Source organism: Perissodus microlepis, chromosome 3 (assembly GCF_051167445.1).
Source record: "Perissodus microlepis isolate ML-2025 ecotype Zambia chromosome 3, ASM5116744v1, whole genome shotgun sequence".
In the NCBI taxonomy this organism is placed as follows: domain Eukaryota; kingdom Metazoa; phylum Chordata; class Actinopteri; order Cichliformes; family Cichlidae; genus Perissodus; species Perissodus microlepis.
This window is the reverse complement of record NC_140463.1, coordinates 10048185-10067487: the sequence shown is the minus strand read 5'-3', so window position 1 is coordinate 10067487 and position 19303 is coordinate 10048185. Positions and strand designations below refer to the sequence as shown.

The following is a 19303-nucleotide window of genomic DNA, read 5'->3' as shown; positions in this document are numbered from 1 at the left end:
TTTTGTGCATAATTTTATATTATTGTTAATAATAAATTAATAAAAGCAACAAAACAACCTGAAGAGCCGGTTCGGAGCCGAAAGAGTCGGCTCCTTTTAGTGAGTCGAGCTGAAAAAGCCGGCTTTCTAAAAAGAGCTGGAAATCCCATCACTACTCAGCACCGCTCCTCTCTTTTCTTGATATCTCAGCAGTTGTCCTCCCCACGATGACGTTTTCATCGAGGCCAAGGAAAACAGTTTAGGAAAAGGACGTTTGAAATAACACTCTACGGGGTTACGTTGTGCAGCTGAGTCACGTGACCGCACAGCAACAAATCACAGCGGAGCCGGGTAAAGGGGGAGGAGCAAAGTGTGTGTGCAGGAGAGGAGAGGAGTCGAGCAGAGAGAGCTGCTTTTTCATGAAACGGGAGTAAAGTAGTGAACTTACAGGAACCACGTGGGTCTCTGCTCCCTTATGTGTTTCCTATGTTTGGAAAAACTTCCAGCTTCATCACGGAGTTTCTCTCGGTTTGTGGGCTCATCTAAAGGTAAGCATCGAGCTAACTTTAATGCAGGTTCAGTTTATGTTGAGTTTAGCTCTGGTGAGAATAATAGATTGCTTGGTATACACTGGAGTTAGACAGACTGTAGAGTTTGTGATTGCTTACAACATCATAATATGGCGGTTGATAGGGGAAAGAATACATAAAGAAAAATAGTCTTGGAATATGAACAAAAGGATGGGGTGCAGGGCAGGAGAACAACCAACCCCCACCCCCAGGACACGAAGCCTCAGGTACAAGCCTGGGGGAGGGTGTTCCAGATCTACTGGCGTTTAGATCAACTGGCGTTGGTCGAACAGATGTGTGGCAGACTTGCGTTTCAGGAGCTGCTACCGACAAACCAGCAAAAAAAACCGCCAAATGTGTCATCTGTGACACTTGTGAGGTTATCTCAAACACACTCCGTCAGTCTTGATGCTGTTGAACAACAAAATGTTTAAAAATGTGGCGAGTTTACCTGGTCATATCCTCATGCGCGACGCGATCGCGAAAACAGCAAACAATTAACACCACGCCGATGTTGTTCACAGGACAGCAAGAGTAAACGATCGGGAGACTCTTGTCGTCGTTATCGTTCCCCTCGCACGGTTTATTTCTCCGGTTTCAGCGTTTTTGCTTCACAACTAAAGCGAGCAGTTTACTTTGTGCACTAACATGGACTCGAGTCAACCAGCGCCACCTCTGGCCAAGTGCCACAGCCTACAGCCAGATCAACTTGTGACACACATCTGCAGCACGTTTGAATTCGTGTCATGCACAACACATTTGTACCTTTCAATCGTGTCTGTTTGTGCGTCATGCAAATAAACCTTTGAGAAGAATGAAATGACACTAATATTTCACTAGTGTTGTAACATCACATGTCGTTAGCGTAGTCTGCTGTGTCTTTTCTCTGCGAACAAACATTTTAGAGTTGGTTGTTATATACAGTCTGTATAAGTATGGTTAATCTAATAAACATTTGTAAGGAGATGGCAGTTACTGTGAATGTACAGCAGGTGATTAGTAATAAACAGTCAGACAATGACCCTGACAATCTCATTCAATCTTGCAGATTGCACCTTCTGCGGAAAGTGGTACCACACAGTGTGTGTGGACTTCCCCTGTGCAGAAGGTGACTACAAATGTTGTGCATGCTAAATAAACATAAAGAATTGATCCCTGTTGTCTTTGCTTACTGATTGTTTTTAGTGTTGACAATCCACATTGCTGGGATTGCATCTTTCAACATGTTGGTGGGTAGATCTGGATGTACCAGGGGTTAGTGCAGCCACTCAGCCTCTACTCAATGTGATCATAGCAGCAGGTGCAGATGTGTCACAAGTTAATCTAGTAGTAGGCTATGGTATTTGGCCACAGGTGGCAGCAGTGGACTGACCTCCATTGGAGACTGTTCCAGCTGCTGTGTGATAGTGGATCTGCTACAAATTGAAGATCATATGCAAGTGTTGGACATTAACCCTTGTATTATGTTGTAGAACAAACAATTGATATTGATTTTGTTGCGGGTCATTTAGATCCGTACTGTGTAAATCCACTCAGGATTATCAAAAAACTGCAATAAAACAATAGCAACTTTATTTTCCATGAGATAAACATGTAGAACACAGGCATACAACAGTTAGACTTTCCATAACTATTTGAGGAACAATTTGGTTTTTCGTTCTTACAAACACATTTCTTTTGAACTTGCCCAACGTTCTCAGTTTTTCAATGCTCAACATTTTCAATTTTGTCCACATGATGGACAGAATGTAACTGTGTGCTTTCTGCAGATGTACTTCTTGCATTTCTCACAAAAAGTGCTTCTTTTCAAACAGGAACCTTCCTAACTAAGATTTAAAACAAAGGATTTCTACGTCTCCTCCAGTCTCACAAACAGATGACAAACCAAGCGACACACCTGAGTCACTGACTTTCTTAAATCCACTCACCCTCACTGGCTCTGTTTATTACTAATCACTGTGTAACTGCTGTGAATTCACAGTAACTGCCATCTCCTTACAAATGTTCATTAGATTAACCACACTTATACAGACTGTATATAACTACCAACTCCCCAGCCATGTTGAAGGATTGCCTATATTGGCTGGAAATATTCATTTCCAGGGAAAAGACACAGGCAGACGATGCTTACAGGATGTGATGTGACAACTCTAATGAAATACTGATGTGTCATATTTGTCCAAGGTGTATTTCATTGTTATGGAAAAAGAGAATATCAAAATCATGATGACCAATTGGAGTGGTGATTTCTATGACTTTGTGTATATAATTTGGAATTTTGTACAAATGTAGGCCAATAACGAATATATGATATCATTTCATTCTTTTCAAAGGTTTATTTGCATGACGCACAAACAGACACAATTGAAAGGTACAAATGTGTTGTGCATGACACGAATTCAAACGTGCTGCAGATGTGTGTCACAAGTTGATCTGGCTGTAGGCTGTGGCACTTGGCCAGAGGTGGCGCTGGTTGGTTAGTGCACAAAGTAAACTGCTCGCTTTAGTTGTGAATCAAAAACGCTGAAACCGGAGAAATAAACCGTGCGAGGGGAACGATAACGACGACAAGAGTCTCCCGATCGTTTACTCTTGCTGTCCTGTGAACAACATCGGCGTGGTGTTAATTGTTTGCTGTTTTCGCGATCGCGTCGCGCATGAGGATATGACCAGGTAAACTCGCCACATTTTTAAACATTTTGTTGTTCAACAGCATCAAGACTGACGGAGTGTGTTTGAGATAACCTCACAAGTGTCACAGATGACACATTTGGCGGGTTTTTTTGCTGGTTTGTCAGTAGCAGCTCCTGAAACGCAAGTCTGCCACACATCTGTTCGACCAACGCCAGTTGATCTAAACGCCAGTAGATCTGGAACAAGGGCAACCCCAGGGTGAGAATAGTGGAAGCTTGCTGAGAAGGAGGCAAAAGGCTTTGGAGCGTGATGTCACGGGGTGGGTGTGGAAAGGATTTTGGCCTGACGCGCCATTTTCCGGGGCAAAGCTCAAGTATAGGCTCAAAATGTGATCATAAATATTTTGTACTTGTAAATCAGTTTTGTACTTGTAAATCAGGATTTGTATGTGTAAAAAGAATTTGTGTGTGGACCAGTGGCGGACCGTGGGGGGGTGGCTCACTGAGTCCGGGTTGTTTTTTCAGAACAGAAGCCCGGGGTCTTTCTGAGTGTATTTTTTTCATAGTTAGATGCCTGGCTTACAACTGTATAAAACAAAAAACTGCACACAATATTCGAAGGACATAGTGCACACTGTGGGAATTTACGACTGTGCGTAAATCCCCCCTAATATTGGTATGATCTGAGCTCAGGCACTAAGCAGGACGGGGCAGCTACTGCCTGCGAGTTAGTGATGGGATTTCCGGCTCTTTTTAGAGAGCCGGCTCTTTCAGCTCGGCTCACTAAAAAGAGCCGGCTCTTTCGGCTCCGAACCGGCTCTTCAGGTTGTTTTGTTGCTTTAATTAATTTATTATTAACAATAATATAAAATTATGCACAAAAGGAATTACTAATGTAAAAAAAGAAGTGGTTTTATTTATATATGTTTATATATAAATATATGCGGTGGCCCTTAGAGACAAAACACATACAAACTCCAAAACACATTTCTAGCGTTAACTGAACTTTCAAAACAGCTACCTAGATCACTTAAATTACACAATTGAAAGCATGTGTGTATTGTTTGTGTATTTATACACAAGCACTCATATATATTCAAATAATTTAAAAAAAAAGTTCATTTACCTGTTACTACCACACACCAAATCCCGTCGTTGGTACTTGCTGGCTTGTGTAGCCACTAGGTAACAAAAGCTCAACACTGCGCCCGAGCATCCTGGAGCACTTCTGTTGTATTTTGTACGTGTTTTGGAGTTTGTACGTGCTTTGTCTCTAGGGGCCACTGTAAATATACTTTTATTTATTCACTCCACATAAAATGTAATAAATAAATAATATAATACAAAAACCAACTATTTACATTTCAACTTTTAACTATTTAAATTTTCAGCTTTTTTCCTTTTAAACAAATGTAAAGTGAAACAACACAAAACACTGCAAACCACAACACAATTAAATATTAAACTGTTCACTTGACCCATATTACGTTACTCGCTCTTCAAGTGAATCAACAAATGGCGAAATGAAAAGCTGAACAACAACCATGCTGTTTCTTTAGAGAGTCTTAGCTTACATGTGTGTTTATTTCATATTTTCAGTTGTTACCCTCCACGGCTAAATAAATCGGTTTCAGTAATGTACTGATATACAAGAATGGACATAAGGGGCTTCTTTCAAAGAAAAAACTCTGGTAGTATTTTATATATTATGCTTTGTATGTTGTTCAGTATATCTATGCAAAACAAGAGGACTTTCAATACACAGCAGTATATTCACAGTTGAAACCAGATATTTACATACACTTTGTGGAAAACACAAGAACATTTTTTTACTGTACAACATCAATTTAGAGTAAACTTGTTTTGTTTTAGATAAATAAATATTGAAATATCTTTTGAATTAGTTAAATGTCAGAATAAAGAGACAGAGCTGTCTATTTTTTATCACTTTCATCAAATTTAGGAGTACATATACACTAAGTTTATTGTTAATTAATAAGAAAACTCCAGACGATTCTATTCTGAGCTGAAGAAGCTTCTGATAGGTTAGTAGAGTCCATGTGAGTAAATTGGTGGCACAGCTGTGGATGCATATAAGGCAAAACACAGTCTGTTTCTTTGAAATGGGAAAATCAAGAGACGTCAACCAAAACACCAGGAAAAGGATTGTGGAGCTCCATAAGTGTGGCTCAATTTTGAATACAATTTGGTGCCATTTACAATTAAGAAATACAGATAGTTTCTCTCTTTACTCTTAAAGTTAACAAATATGTTTTTTATATTTATCAATCTAAAAAAATAAACATTTAGTCTGATTTGATGTTACAATTAAAAAAGTGTTTGTGTTTTGATCTGAAGAGTTTGTAAATATCTGGTTTCAACTGTGGATTTGATGATTGTCAGCACAGAGAGGGAGAGAGAGGAACAGAGAGGGAGAGAGAGAGAGAGGAACAGAGAGAGAGCGAGAGGAGCAGAGAGAGAGAGAGAGGAGAATGAGGACAGAACAGAGATGAACAAGAGCAGGTGAGACACACATGTTAGTCAAATGGTTGTTTACCAAAATCCGTATCATAGGTACTTGTGTATCTCGTACCTAGTGTTTCTTTTCAGGTTTGTTATTTTTCAAGTTATATATTTATTAAGTTATGCAGGCTTATGAAGGCTAAATAATTATATAAACTTTTCTGAATCTAAATAGTGTACTTTTGGTAGAATTAAAAAAATAAGTGTAGTGCGGGTCTATGATGATTTTTAGTGCTACTATCATCTAGTTCTGATTCTGGTTCTGTCTTGGTTAAGTCCTAAGTGGTCCTGATTTTGAACTGTTGTAGTCCTGTTTTAATTCCGGATCAGTTCTGGGTCTGGTTGAATTGGGGTTTAGTCCTCGTGTCTTGATGCAGCCCCAACTTTGTTCTGCCTTGCTGCTTAATTAAAAAACTAGTTTAAGGTGTCCTGCATATGTGATATATATTTTTTTCCTATATGAAGTCATTCTTTTTTGAACAAAATTCATAATAAAGCCTATTAATCTTTCAGTCATTTCTACCCTCACTTAATTTCCTTTTGCTGCTCAGCTCTCACACAGTGGCTCCGTTATGCTCCAATTAATCTTTCAGTAATTTCTACCCCCCCCCCCAAAAAAAACAAAACAAAAAAAAAGAAAAAAGAATCCCACATCCATACTACCCTTTAGGGCTAAGCCCCGGGTGTTTCAAATGTCTGCTTCCGCCTCTGGTGTGGACTATGAAATACGGCAGTGGAGTAAAGACCCAGAGTACTTACCGCCACTGTCCTACCCCGATATCTTCACGTATCTTGTTAACCCTGACCCTAACCCTCACGTTCGGATTTCGGAGGGCCCTATGTGTAACATTGGTAACCAGTCTGGATTTGTTTGATTCATTTCATAGGCAGGCTTCCCTACAGTTGTGTGAAAGAGTTAGCAAATCGTTACATAGCACGTATGTCTCCACAGTCACTCAATTCTGTGTTTGTTTGCAATTTCTATAACCTCCAAGAACCCCAACGATAATATTATTAAGCTATAAAGAGTGATATGAACATACAGAACTTGCCGGAGTAAAAATGTCTGGAGCACACCAACAGATATCTGGAGATGGAAGCGAACTGGATATCAAGCCGTCTCATGGCTGCTATCCAGGCTAGACGCCTTCGTTTTGTAAGGTCCGCCATATAAGCTCCCTCATGATGCTTCCAGGTTAGGAAAGAATAAAAAGACAAACCCTTTGTAAGCTTATTCCACAGCCGGCAACACAGCAAGTACGAACCATGGCTGTTGTGTGTGCCTTCGCTCCTTTTTCACTTGCGCTTTGTTTGGACCCGGAAAATGGTGCATCAGGCCAAAATCCTTTCCACGCCCATCCCCGTGACATCACGCTCCAAAGCCCTATGGCGGTGACAACTCCTCCACAGTAGCAGGTAGGATTTTTCTTTTTTGAGGACGGCTAGTTTTACCTTTCCATACGGATGGTCTGTTTATGTTTTGATCAAGAGCCTTTTTTGGGCAGCTGAAGAGGAGAAGTCTATCTTATGGCCAACCTCTGACTGTATCTTGGTCATATTACCCAGCAAAACCCAGTATCCAATTCATCTGTAACAGTCCTTGTGCCACAGATCCGCACTGTTGCTTCTACATTAAACAGAAGAGCAGTGACATGGCTGCAGGTCTCCACGACTCCGGCCTTACAAGTGCAGTGGGCGGCTTCAATCTTCCCTGTGATGCTCACAATGACCCATGGTCACAGGTCATTAATCAATGTATAAAACTAAAATAAAATGTATTTTTAGTGACACAGGATACAAACATGCAAGCAAGATGTATAATTAGAATTATTTATAATAAATATGAATAAATTATTGCAATTTCTTTAACTGTAGTAGTGCCATTTGTGGGAGCATTTCAAGTTTCCATATATTAATACAACTGTTATAGCCCAAATTTTAATAATATGTATGCATATGTATCCATTAGGTCCATAGTAACTACATAAATTGGAAAACTTGTAGTGCAATAAACTACAAAAAAATTGAAAATCTTTTTGTTTTGTTTTTTTACATATATTTTTAGTTAAAAAAAATTAAGAGGTGTATCTCTCAAAACTGTAAATAGAAAAGTTTCCAACCACGAGAAATTTATTTTGAGTGTATTCATAATTTTATTTTTGAGATACACTAATTTTTATATACTACAGGAAAAATGAAAATAAATAGTTTATTTTGATGCATTATAATATTTCCAACAGTGTAATTTCAGTTCTAAGCATCCCAGAAACAATACAGAAAAGCATAAAGTCAAACATGACTTTTATAAACATCAACATAGGCTTATAAGGCCCACAAAAATGACGTCACTTCCGGTTTCGGGCAGGTAATGGCGGACATGCAATAATTTGCACTGTTGTATATGCCAACGTAAGAAGTATTATGAACATCGGCAAAGCGTGTTTCTGGAATATTATCTTTTTGTTGCTGCAAGTTTGGAATATTATGTTTTTGTTGCTGCAAGTGCTTCTTATGCAAATTTTTCCAAAGCTATATGTGGAAGGAAACCGTGACCTAGGACAAGCTAATGGCATAAGATGTAAGTACAACTCCTCCGGTTTCACATGCAAAAAAAATAATTTTTGGTTCCAGTTCTACAGGGATTTAAAAATAGTTAGGTAAAACGGAGTGCCTTCTCCGACCGGTTGTAAAGGGTTAATTATATATTTTATGTAATAATTTATGAGATGATGAGAGATGAGATAGCCTTTATTTGTCAGTTGCAGGTCTTTTGCCCACAACCGAGATGACAGACCTTGCCGACCGTACATACAATACACAAACATCACATTGGAGAGACAGGTCAGGCTAGGTAGCGAGGAAAAAAAACATCGAAATGTGTAACACAAAAGGATAATACAGGAATGCACAGATATCAACACACCATAGCACAATAAACACAGACAAGCAACATGGGAAAGAGTTCCAGTGTGTACATCTGATCTGGGACCGCTACAATCTTTGGACTGCGCCTCCAACTGACCTGATGTCCACATCAGAGGGGAGGTAAGCGTTGGAGGTGGCGTTGGATCCGGGGTAGGGAGGGTGATGCGTCGGTGAGTGCTTATCAGTATCAGTATATGTATGTGTGTGCGTGTCCATAGTTCAGCTGAGACAGTGTCCTTCGCCCTGCCAGGCTAAGTAAACAGTCTTCCAGCCAACCCAGGTGGCCTTGTAGGGAATGGGAAGGAACAGACTCAACACAGTCGTTATCAGGGTGTTGTTGTTCAGCTCCGGCCTTGTAGCTGGCGCCGAAGGGGTATCCGCATAAGTGATGTTATTTTTTACTTTAGTGCAAACAGCTTATGAATTTCAAAGCAGTTCTACAGTCCAACACTGGTCTCTCCTCCCGTTGGAGAGCCGCGAGCTTCGCCATACTTGCATTCTGTGATGTTGTCATTTCTTGCGCTCAAGGAGCCAATTTCTGAGAACTCACGGCAGTGTGCCTCCCCGAGATGTCATCCAATTTTGCGCCCAGAGATGTTATTCCGGGCTAGCCCTTCCGAGATGTATCCAGTCTGCAGTCAGAGATCTTATTCTGAGTATTCACAGCAGCCGTAGCCTCTCCAAGATCTTATCCGTGCTGACTCAGTGGGCCCATTTTGAGAAACTCACGCCTCTCCCATTGTTCCAATCCCAGCGGGCAGCCTTGTGGGGGTTTGAACAGCCAGTTCCACTTCTTAATTCTTCGATAAGTCAGGGCCAAGCCAGCTCCGATCAGCCAGAACCCTGTTACCATGGTTCCGAATAGGTAGATATCTTCAGCACTCAGGCTCACCCAAGCCCAAACTTCTCGTTGAGAAAGGGGTGTCAATTGCATTTAGGGACCAGTTGATCCAATCCATAATTCCTCTTTTAGGTTTTAGAGAACAGACTGTGAGAGAATGTTCCAGGGAAAAATACAAAAAAAACACGAGACTAGACAAGGACATAAGCAGGGAAGATAAGGGAGAGGAGAGAAAGTGCGTCCGCCTCCTCCGAGAGCTAAAGTAGAATAAAGTATTATAAAATTTGGGTTAGAAACGATAGAAGACAAATGGCACGATAGACACTTTTCTATCATCCACACGATAGATATCGTCATATCGCCCAGCACTAACGACTTGTACGCGCTGACTCCACTGACAAGGTACGAAAAAATGTCACGCTAAGTCAATAGCGGTAGGTCTTCAGGGATTCTACGTCACGGCTGTATTTCATGCGGGTCCACATTTCCAATGCACGCTATTTTCTGCAAGTGCTGCTGCTTCGCCTCTCAACGCAATCAGTCTCTATACAGTCTATTCTATTTTGAGCTACTTTTAAGCATCTTTCTTGTAGTCGTTGTTACAACACAGTGTGTTTGTTTTGATTCATTTCCCCAGAAGATGGCGCAGCGTTCCCAGCGTTCCGTGATGTCAACTCCAAAGCCCTATAGAGAGAGTAGTGGAAGCCTACTGCGAAGGGTGCCAAAGGGCTACTTTTGCTTGCTTGTTCAATTATTTCCATCATGCTTTGACTGCGGCTGTAACCAGACCTATTCCAGCAGGATTTGTAAAAAGCGTTTTGCCAGACACACAAAGCTGGACAACTTTTGTTCTGAGTCTAAGAAGCTTAGAGAGAAAGTGATCGGACTTCTCGTGTGGCTAGGTGCTGTTGAGGTTCACTTTCTCTTGACTTCACCGATTCTTTTGATATCCCAGCTGGAGAAGAAGGGTCAGATGAGGCTGAAGTATTTTTCTTCAAAGCTTTATTACCACTGATCCCACTACATGCAGTCACAACAAACACCAAGTGGTTCTGAGAAGTACTTCTCATACACACACCTTTATAGGCTGTATTCCAATTCAGGGTCTGCAGCCTTGGAGGATGCGGGCCACGCGGGAATCGTCCTCGAAGACCGAAAGTGAGATGCTTGTGTAATGGGACGGTCTGGCCTCCATGGCGCTGCTCAGGTTGCCTAGCAACCATGATACTAACCGCTGGAAACGTTTCATACAGCATTGTTTGAAATGAAAGAGAAAATGTTTTTGTTCATCTGTTTATTTTTTTTATGAGCTTTGTTTGATTTGTTGAGTATCTGAGGCTGAGACCGCCGGACTGTAAAAACATGATTGTTGGGCTTCATTTCTGTACTGAACAGTCATTTTAAGATTAGCTAGTAAATAACAATTAGCTAATGTTGTTCATGAGACTAAAGTCATCTCATGTTGGTAATGTAAATATTATACTGCCAATATTACAGTTATTATTATATTAATCATTATTAGTTATTACAGCATTGAACTTGAACTCTGTGTCAAATACTGAGCTTCAGTAAAGATTCAAGTTGCATTTATTTATGTCCTATCACCTTAAAAGACAAGTATCTTTGACAGTGTATATATAGATGTATCATATATAAGATACAAATATTGTTATTTCATTTTGTTGGCATTACTAAATTTGGCTCAGTTCTTACATATATTTGTAACAATATATGTAGCTTAATGTTGTTCGTGTGTAATTTACGTTGAGTAGGCTAACCACGTTATTACATTAATGCATGTAAGGTAAACTAGCAAACACCGTCATAGTTACATGGCTTTCTTCTTGTCTGATGGCAGATACTCCCTTCACCCCGGCCAAAAAGGCTAAAATGACCAAAGAAAAAATGGAAAACGGCTAAACATGAGAGGTTTTTGGACAAAGTTTGTGTTTTTTCCATTCTTTAAGCACTGCTTCCAGCCAAGAGTGATACCATATATACCCTATGGCTGCAGAAAAGGCTAACATTGTTATCTTTTTACAAAAAAAACAGCTGAACATGAGAGGTTTTTGGACCAATTTTGTGTTCTCCATTCTTTAAGCACCAGTTTGAGTACCGTTTAAGCACTGGCACCGTTTCAAAAGTACCAGTTTGGTACTGGTATCGGATAGGGCTGCACGATTTTGCATAAAATGAGAATCACGATTTTTTTGGCTTAGAATTGAGATCACGATTCTCTCACGATTTTCTTTTCCAGTATAAATATTTATTGCACTTATTAACTGCACATCAACTTCGTAACAGTTGAAACTGAGCATAAAAACAATAAATAAACATAAAAACAACAAATGTCTCACGTTTTGTGGTTGCCGCAAAATGTTGTACTGCTTGAAATTCCGTCTCCACCGTTGCTCGACACTGCGTGTATAGAGCAGGTAGTGCAACAATAGAAAAATAGTTGCGGGACGGCACTGTGTAGCGTTTGTCTAGGGTGTTGATCATTTTCCTAAATCCCTCGTTTTGCACAGTGTTGATGGGAGCCATATCTTTGGTCAGGTGATAAGTGATAGCCTCTGTAATTTCTTTGTGCCTGCGGGAGTTCGACGGGTATAGGGAAGCGCTGCATAAGGTTCCCGTTATTGATGTTTGGGTGGTTGACCGGGACGGATTTTCTCCTTTCACTTTCTCGTCATCCCTGACGTGCTCTCCGTTGTTTTTTCCCTGCTAATTTTAGCATCACACGGCACAGCTTCTGTATCACGTGGTATAAGGCTCCGCCCTTGTCATTTCTTGAGCAGGAAGAGTGAGCGCTTGTTTTCATGCAGATTACGTCCCGGATCAAAATGCGGTACAGTCGTCGTCGTCGCCTTTTTTTTTTTTTTTTTTAAATCGTCATTTGGAAATGAGATCGCACAAAAGTATGAATCGAGATCGCGATATTCTAACGATTAATCGTGCAGCCCGGATAAAACCTAAACGATACCCATCCCTACATACAACCACCCTTTCCCTTCCCATATGGAAAAGAAATAGTAAACAATTATATGATTTACTCATGAAAGTGGCCACTTTCTCATTACTTTCATATATTGTTTTAGTAAGTATCCAAAACATAGAAGTTTCATTATATAATTTTCAAGGGATCTTATATCTGTTTTCACTCTTGTATGCTTTTCATACAAGTTTCACACAAGACAGATACAAACTTTATAAGATTTATATATATCCTTTCCATATGGGTTGTCTGGGTGGAGTAGGTGGAATCTAATGAGGTGCTTCAGGTGTTACTGCTACCATTGAGTGTGAGCCGGACTTGTGGATCTATAGAAGTCCATATATACAGGGTGTAGCATCCACTGGGTAAAGGCAGTGATATGCAGGGGGGGTCAGTGGCTTTTTCCCTTTCAGGTTCTTGTGGCAACTGATGACTTTCTTGTTGTAGCTGCTTCTTGGTTTCCACATTGAAGTTTCATAGGTATTGTTGTCACTGAGGAGTTTAGTCATGTTTATTTGCTCTGCTTTTTTTTTTTTATCAGGGATAAAATACATATACTTTTTGTGTCCCAGCTGAGTAACAGGAGAAGAGTCTGGTGGAGCAACAGAGGAACAATTTCAGCCATTTGGACTCAGCTCAGCCACTATAGAGGAAAAAATGACTTCAACACAAAAGGTGAGAAAAATATCACAGTTACACTGTTATTGAAACTGTGTGCACAGCTTGTTGGTTTTTAAAAACATGTTAACAGCAGCTTTATCTTTTCCATCCCGGGCTCCTCCATATATACACAGAATCTACATTCACAAACAAAAAACTCAGATGTTACAAGAAGATACAAACATAATTTTTTATCGGCACACATTGAAACAACAATATCAAAAATTGAACTCACAATTTTTTATGAGTAAAATATTTTCTCCACTTATCAATATTTCTTCAATATGTATTTTTCATTACGACTGTCATTGTAGCACATCATTGAAATGTGATACTATGACCAGAAGGTGGTGGTAACACACCTACAATGTGTTTGTTGACATGTTTGATTCCACTAATAGAGGGAGTTACAGTTTGTTCCGCGACTGCATTTCACTCACTGCCTCTGTTTGTATCTCTGTCACTGCAGGACCAACATGGAGCAAGAAGTCAGCGCTCTCAGGAGGCCGACAAACCTCACAGAAGAAAGGGAGAGAAAACCTACAGCTGTGATGAGTGTGGGAAGGATTTTACCCGGGGTGGAGATTTAAAAAGACACCAACTCATCCACAGTGGAGTTAAAGCATACAGCTGTGACTTGTGTGGAAAGTCTTTTACCCAGGCTGGAAACTTAAAAAAACACCAACTCATCCACAGTGGAGTTAAACCTTACAGCTGTGACTTGTGTGGAAAGTCTTTTACAGAGTCTGGACACTTAAAAAAACACCAACTCATCCACAGTGGATTTAAACCTTACAGCTGTGACTTGTGTGGAAAGTCTTTTACCCAGGCTGGAAACTTAAAAAAACACCAGCTCGTCCACAGTGGAGTTATACCTTACAGCTGTGACTTGTGTGGAAAGTCTTTTACCAAGGCTGGACACTTAAAAAAACAACAACTTATCCAAAGTGGATTTAAACCGTACATCTTTGACTTGTGTGGAAAGTCTTTTACCGAGGCTGGAGGCTTAAAAAAACACCAAATCGTCCACAGTGGAGTTAAAGCGTACAGCTGTGACTTGTGTGGAAAGTCTTTTACGTATCGTGAGGGCTTAAAAAAACACCAACTCATCCACAGTGTAGTTAAAGCACACTACTGTGACTTGTGTGGTAAAGCTTTTGCTCAAAGTCGAAACTTACAGAAGCATCTAGTTACCCACTCTGGAATTAAGGCGTACAGCTGCAACTTTTGTGGAAAAAGTTTCAGTGAAAAACATTGCCGAAATAGTCACCTACGGATTCACACTGGAAATGGTGTTTACTGCTGTGATCAGTGTGGGAAACTGTTTGCAACAGATGCACAGTTACAACAACACATGTTTAGCCACACTGAGGAGAGACCTTATAAATGTGACCTGTGTGAGAAGACTTTTAAAGCTCCGCATCAGCTGAATAAACACCAACAGATCCACACCAGAAAGTAACTCTACAAGTGCAGTTACTGTGAGGATGTATTTACCTTTTTATCCTGTATTTTTAAACTGATTGTTTGGAACAAGTCTGATCAGTAAACTTATGGAGTTATACTGAATGAACTGTTTGGGAAAATGAAGAGTCATTTTCGCCCAGTAAGCTGAGTGTTGTAATGTAAACAGTAAAATGTAATTGGACGTTGGCAGAGATGCTCTTTATTTCAGGCGACATTCAGGATAAAAATAAATAAAGCAGAGCAACACAGATGGATCCAGTTCTCAACCCTGTCGTCACGGTGGTGGTGGGAAAGAGTTTCTTTGTAACCTTTGAGGAAAAACTTCCAATCATCAACGGGACCTAAAACCACATCAACGTAGCCACACTGGAGACAAAATGAACTACTGCAAAGAATGTGGGAGATGCTTCCACACACCAAGTACATTAAAAATACATGAACTCTTCCACAGTGGGGTGAAAAAGCACATCTGTGACTAGTGTGGGTCATCCTTCACCACTGCACATGAGTTTAAAGAAAAAGCATAAGCGAATCCACACAGAAGAGACACCATACAAGTGCAGACACTGTGACAAAAGCTTCTCACAATCAGGTCATCGTAACAAACATGAACGTACTCACATGGAAGTGAACTTCAGCTGTGACCAGTGTGACAAGAGCTTCAGGAATCTCAGTTCATACTCCGAACACAAACGATCCCACACTGTAAATAAACTGTTTCACTGTTACCAATGTGCAAAAGCCTTCACTTCATTATCTGCTCTGTGCAAACATCAGCCTGATCATGCAGGACTGAAATCACTGGATCACAATGAATCTGAAGAGAGAGAAAGATCCTCTTCTGGTTTCAGGGTCAGACTTAAAAACCTTGAGATCAGGCTCCACAGAGTTCAGATGGAATCTCCTGTAAAGAGTGTCAGCTGATGTCACACTAGGATCTGAGGTAGCTCTGATTTCTGGACCTGCAGCGAATAATCCTGAATGTTACATTTAGGAAGCTGCATGTATAGATATGCATATCAAGTTTGTTTTTTCCTTTGAGGGATTTTAATTCTCTAAAATGTTATCCCTGTTACATTTTAATCTTTGTTCCCTTAGGACACAGTAGTGTTTAGTAGTTGTACTATTAAAGTTATAGGAATGTCTTTTCTTTCTTTTTTTTAACCAAACTGGTATTCTATCAAAAATCAAATATGGATATGTAAATCATTTCTTTTATTTGAACTTTTTTAGCTTTTCCAAAATTAACTTATTTTTTATGTATTCATTGCATGTTTCACCTCAGTTAAATTTCAATCCTTCATTCATATTTAATCTTTTGCTGTGGTAAAATCTTCTCTCAAATCCTTTTCTCCCAAAACAGCAAATAATTACACAGCAGTTGCTCTTAAAACTTCCAAAATGAACTAAATCTGTCCACCAGCTTTGAAACAACACCTGCTGTGACTTTATGTCCAGAAAAAAGAAACTCAAGCTGAACTGGTTTTGGGCTGTACTTCCATGTAATACCTTTTTTGTTTACCAGAAGATGGAGCAGTGTGGCTGTGTAACCTTTATTTAATTAGGGAAAGAACACAATATTCACAGTGGCAGCAAAGAACTGTTAAAAGTTAAAAACAGCAGCACACATCAGAACCATTTTAAAGATTACAGGTGACTAATTTTAGTTAATTCAAATCCTATTAAACATCTATTTTTGGCTCCTCCTTTCACTTCAGTGTATTTACTGTATCCTTGAAGTCCACGTTGTTTTTTTTAATGAATTCATTTTGATCCACATGTTCTGCAGCTGTTTTCCTTTTGATTTGAAGTTTGTATTATGAAATCTTGATAATGTTAAAGCGTCAGTTATATTTGATTAACTCTGTGTAAAGTTTGTCTTATTAAACAGTTTGGTGTGAAAAATAAAGAAATGGTCTCACAGCAAGTAGTTTGAGCCATGATTTCCGATTCAAACTAATTTAAATGTTTTTAGTGGTACATGTGGAGGTTTATCAGAGGAGGAGACTTGGCTGCTCTCGGCACAGTTCCTGCAGCTCATTAAAAACTCTGAAATGATCTTAAGGAAAAGATGATTGATTTTTCTTAAAAACAAGATGTGGGCATGAAGTTTTAACATGAGTGTGTTTAAGATGCATTGTGATTAGCATCTCACACGTTCCAATAAAGCAGATGTTCCTGCATTGCAACAGTAGTTTGCAGATGTGTTCATTCCCCGACCATCTGCAAGACTCTCATGCAGCACCAATTTGAAACGCAGCCTGGAAAGTGCGTTCATGGCCCTACAGGTTGCCTAAGCACAAGAGACAAATTGTGCAAAAGGAATTGGCTGAAATGGTGAAAATGCTGTTACCTCAGGATTAAATGAGGATTTGTTCCTCAGTGTTTGGTCTCCTATGCTTACCTTTTCTCCAGATGATTTGTCGCAGTTGAGAGGGGCCGGTTGTCTTTAAGGTGCTTCCAGGTAATTAAGAAGTGAGTGCAGGGTTTTATACGGTTCTGTGATGATTGTCACAAAGTGAAGGTCTCATGGTTTGATGCTTATCCCATGCCCCGGGTTGATCTGACTGTATAAGCACTGCTTGTTTTTATGATGCTGGATTTAACTAACGCCTACTGGCAGATTCCCTTGTCTGCAGAGGCCAAAGACAAAACCAGCCTTCTGTATTCGGTATGGTTCGTACCATTCATCACACTTCTGTTAGGCTTGTTTGAAGCCCCGGGCATTTTTCAGCACCTCCTGTAGCGATGGCTGCGTCCTCACACTGCATATGCTGTTTGCTACCTGGATGATGTTGTCATTCATAGTGATACCTCGGTTGAGCATGTGCAGTGGGTGGTCACAGTCCCTAAAGTGTGTGGTTGGATGGAGGGACGTACAGTATTTGGGTACAATTTGGGAGCTGGGTATGTGCATCCACACATGGATAAAACAGCAGCCATCGCATCCTGCCTTTGTCCCAACGCAAAAAAGAACATCCTAAAAATAATAAATTACAATATTCCCGACTAGAAGTAATAAATGCATGAACGAGTTTTTCAGCATCACTCTGGGACAGGATATTTCTGATTTTCAAGATATTGCAGCAATGGAAGAAAGCAGTCATAAGTATTTGCTTAATATTTCCATTAAAGGAGAAATCCTGGTCAAAATGACTCTAAGATTCCATATAGTGTTACTGGAGGCCAAGGTATTGCATCCAGAAAAGGATAAAATCCGTAGCTGTTGATAAAAGTGGCACAGAGCTTCCCCCATGCATTACCAAAGATTCACATCAAACTCATTCTTGATTGCTTTAATGAACATTTTTTTATTGTCACAGTTTGATACTGATGATTTCTTGGGAACACTCCTTTAGTTTAAACCCAGTGACAGTATGAAGTTATTATGTTTGTTTTCATGTAAGTATCTACACTTATACGATCTATCTATACTTCGTCTGCATCCTTCGAGGCCCCATTTGAAGGCTGATTATGTCACAACATAGGCCAGAATTCATAGTGCAGTGGTGGCTGTGGCTATTTTTTTCAAAAAAGAAAAAACCCCAGCAGATGGCTGAAGCGTGGTGGCCAAAGAATAAACTTTTAAAAGCAAGTATTAAATTTTAGATCACTTATATATCTGCAAAGAACGTTATAACATTACTGTTGGCTACATGTCCACAAAGTTATGTATAGGGGTGGATTTTTAATTATCGATTTATCGATTAAAATCGATTCTAACTTGGATAATGTGATATCGATTCATTAAAATCCTGAATTGATTTTTTAATATAAATTTATTTTTCCCAAAATGCCAGAATTTCAGGTTAAACCTCACAAAATTTCAACAAATAACAACAACCAAACAGCTGAAATAGTAAATGAGAGCAGGAACACGATTCTGCACAAAGACGTAAACACAAAGCGTGGATCCACCGACGGATCAGAATCAGCGAGATGTCGCCTTTCTCTCCTGACAGCACGGACAGGGTCGGGGCTGAAAGCCGACAGCTCGCTGATGTTTCGGTGGGTCCGTGCTTTGTGTTCACGCCCTTTTCCCACTAGATTCTGAAGCTGCAAGTTTTAATCCTCTCCAAACAATATTGACTAAACCAGCAGCAAAAGAAGATCCAACCCTTCACATAAACATCGTGATGAATTTCCTCTGACTCTTGCTGTTTTACTTCCACAACAATAAAATCACACTTCATGCACAGCTCTCTCTCTCTCTCTGTCTTTCTGTCTATGTGTACTTCAAGAACAGTTTCCCGTCAAAAAAATCTGTTTTCTGCATTATTCGCTTGTTTATTACGCACAAGTCTACCGTTGTTTACAGCGCTGTCGGCCGCTGTTTTTTCCCTTTTACCTAATTCTGAAAAGAAAGTCTCATTTTTGCTGTTCAATAGGCTACTGAACAAATTCAAACTTTTGAAAATTATGCGAAATTTCAAAACGCTTAGCTGTGTCTCTAATAAAACCTCTGTAACTTTGCTCTGCTTCACTTCAGCAGCATCAGCTAATGTTCATATGTTGATTAATGGTTTTCTTTCGTTTTTGATGTACTGCAGAATATTTTTATAAAATCCCAGGCCAGGAAAATCAACTTCATGTTTTTCTGTGTTTTATCCTCAGCTACTTTGACACAAAGGCATCTGCTGTGATGCTCACACCTTTGATAGATTCTCGCAAGTGTCAGCTTTTTTTTTATAGATATAAAAATATGGAAATG

General features: G+C 39.8%; 1 protein-coding gene and 1 pseudogene across 1 annotated transcript; both read left to right on the top strand.

The window, feature by feature from the left end:
• Positions 1-343: 343 nt before the first annotated feature.
• On the top strand, positions 344-14914 carry LOC146389818 (uncharacterized). Its single transcript, XM_084913278.1, has 3 exons — positions 344-527; positions 13038-13140; positions 13595-14914. Exons 2-3 carry the CDS (start codon positions 13123-13125, stop codon positions 14585-14587), a joined length of 1011 nt encoding a protein of 336 aa, XP_084769404.1. The 5' UTR covers positions 344-527; positions 13038-13122; the 3' UTR covers positions 14588-14914.
• LOC146389817 (uncharacterized) lies at positions 14711-15516 on the top strand (annotated as a pseudogene).
• Positions 15517-19303: the final 3787 nt, after the last annotated feature.